The sequence below is a fragment of the Mastomys coucha genome, unplaced genomic scaffold (assembly GCF_008632895.1).
Source record: "Mastomys coucha isolate ucsf_1 unplaced genomic scaffold, UCSF_Mcou_1 pScaffold20, whole genome shotgun sequence".
Classification (NCBI taxonomy): Eukaryota; Metazoa; Chordata; class Mammalia; order Rodentia; family Muridae; genus Mastomys; species Mastomys coucha.
The window spans coordinates 116,031,050-116,033,289 of record NW_022196903.1 but is presented as its reverse complement, the minus strand read 5'-3'; the positions used below and the strand labels follow the sequence as shown (position 1 = coordinate 116,033,289).

At 47.2% G+C, this 2,240-nt stretch overlaps 1 protein-coding gene across 1 annotated transcript in view; it reads right to left on the bottom strand.

Annotated features, from left to right (window-relative positions):
• Positions 1 to 66: 66 nt before the first annotated feature.
• Positions 67 to 2,240, bottom strand: part of Nanog (Nanog homeobox) — a 7,656-nt gene continuing 5,482 nt past the window's right edge. The window contains exons 4-5 of the mRNA XM_031384062.1: positions 879 to 965; positions 67 to 495 (exon numbers count right to left, since the gene is read on the bottom strand). Coding sequence (XP_031239922.1) covers positions 67 to 495; positions 879 to 965 — 516 coding nt within the window. The remainder of the gene's footprint in view (positions 496 to 878; positions 966 to 2,240) is intronic.

Sequence of the window (2,240 nt, the reverse complement as noted above, 5' to 3'; positions counted from 1 at the left end):
AAAAAAATGAAAATCTTTGGAAGGAACCTGCTGGCCTTATCCTTAAGCCCAGCTGTTGTGTAAGCCTCATATTTCACCTGGTAGATTCACAGAGTAGTTCAGGAATAATTCCAAGGCTTGTGGGGTGCTAAAATGCGCATGGCTTTCCCTGGTGGCTTCCAAATTCGCCTCCAAATCACTGGCAGAGAAGTTTTGCTGCAATTGCAGGTAAGACTGCAGAGAGTCCTCCCCGAAGTTATGGAGTGGAGCAGCATTCCAAGTCTGGCTGTTCCAGGCTTGAGTACACCAGGACTGAGTGGTCCAGGTCTGGTTGTTCCAAGTTGGGTTGGTCCAGGTCTGGTTGTTCCAAGTTGGGTTGGTCCAGGTCTGGCTGCTCCAAGTTGGGTTGGTCCAAGTCTGGCTACCCCACATTGGAAGGCTTCCAGATGTGTTCACTAGATAGCCCTGGGGATAGCTGCAATGGATGCTGGGATACTCCACCGGTGCTGAGCCCTTCTGAAAGAGTGGATGAACGAATGCAATGAGCGAAAAGGGAAATCTAAAGTTGTAAGCTGCAGAAATACTGAGGAAAGATTAGCATGGTGGCACAGGCCATAAATCCCAGCATTCTTAAGACTGCCAGGGCTACATAGAGAGACCCTGCCTTAAAGAACAAAAGATCACAAGAGTGCATGGGGGAAGAGGGATGGGAAAGGGACAAGACTGATGGAAGCAGATGAATCAGGATGGCATGAGAAGCAAAGTCAGAGCCACTGACTGCTTACAGGAAAATTTAGGATCCATACCCAACAGCCATAGGTCAACCACACACATGTGGTGCAGACACACATAAAATAAGATGGAGGGGGGAAAGAAAAGCACAGAAAATGTCTTGCTACCTGAGTTAGACCATTGCTAGTCTTCATCCACTGGTTTTTCTGCCATCGCTTGCACTTCATCCTTTGGTTTTGGAACCAGGTCTTAACCTGCAGAGTGACAGGACATTCGAACAAGCTAAGACGTACAGAATGCAGACAGGAGCACTGGCTGTTCTTCCAGAGGACCCGTGTTCAATTCCCCACATCCACATGGTAGCCTGTAACCCATTTATAACCCATTTGTAACTCTGATGCCCTCTTCTGGCCTCCCTGGAGCACTACACACACGATACATGTACATGCAGGCAAAAAGCCCATACACATAAAACAAGACATACAGATGAGCCCAGCTTCATAAATGTTTAAAAAATACTTTTTATGTATTAACAATGGAGGGGGGCACATGGAGATTAGAGGTCAAATTTTTGGATTAGAGGAGCTGTTTGGGGGCTGTTGCGGGAGGGTGGGGGGAATGAAGGGGGAGTAACACTAGAGATTGATCCCAGGACTTTGAACATGCTACTGACAGGTGAGGTACCCATTTCTATGTTTGTTTTGCTGAGTTCCAAGCTGGTCTGGATTCTCGATCTTCCTGCCCCTGTCTCAGGTGCTAAGAGTTTAGCTACGCACCAGCAAACACAGTACACCACCTTTCCAGAATTTACTATTAAAGATAGACAGCCAGAGCCCAACATGGTGGTACAGGCCTTTATCCCAGCACTTGGGAGGCCCAGGCAAGCAGATCTCTGAGTTAAAGGTCAGCCATGTCTACAGCGTGACCTCCATGACAGCCATGTTTGTAAAGTGAAACTCTTTCTCAGAAAAAGCCAAGTGCTGGGGAAGATGGCTCATCTGTTAAGAGCACTGGTTGCTCTTCCAGAGGACCTGGGTTCAATTATCAGTACCCACATGGCAGCTCACGACTGTTTGTAACTCTAGTTCCTGATCTGATACTCTCACAAAGACAAACATGCAGGCAAAACACCAATGAACAAAACAAAATTAAAAATAAATTATTGAGGCTGGCGAGATGGCTCAGCGGGTAAGACTGCTCTTCCGAAGGTCCTGAGTTCTGATCCCAGCAACCACATGGTGGCTCACAACCACCCGTAATGAGATCTGATGCCCTCTTCTGGTGCGTCTGAAGACAGCTACAGTGAATTATACCAGAGTGAGAAGGCCGGAGTGAGCAAGGCAGAGTTCAATTCCCAGCAGGCCACACACATCATGGCTCATGGCCATCTGTACAGCTACAGTGTACTCATACACATAAAGAAATAAAAATAAATCTTTAAAAAAAAAATTTTGCCTGAAGGTGGTAGCGCATGCCTTTAATCCCAGCACTTGGGAGGCAGAGGCAGGTGAATTTCTGAGTTCGAGGCC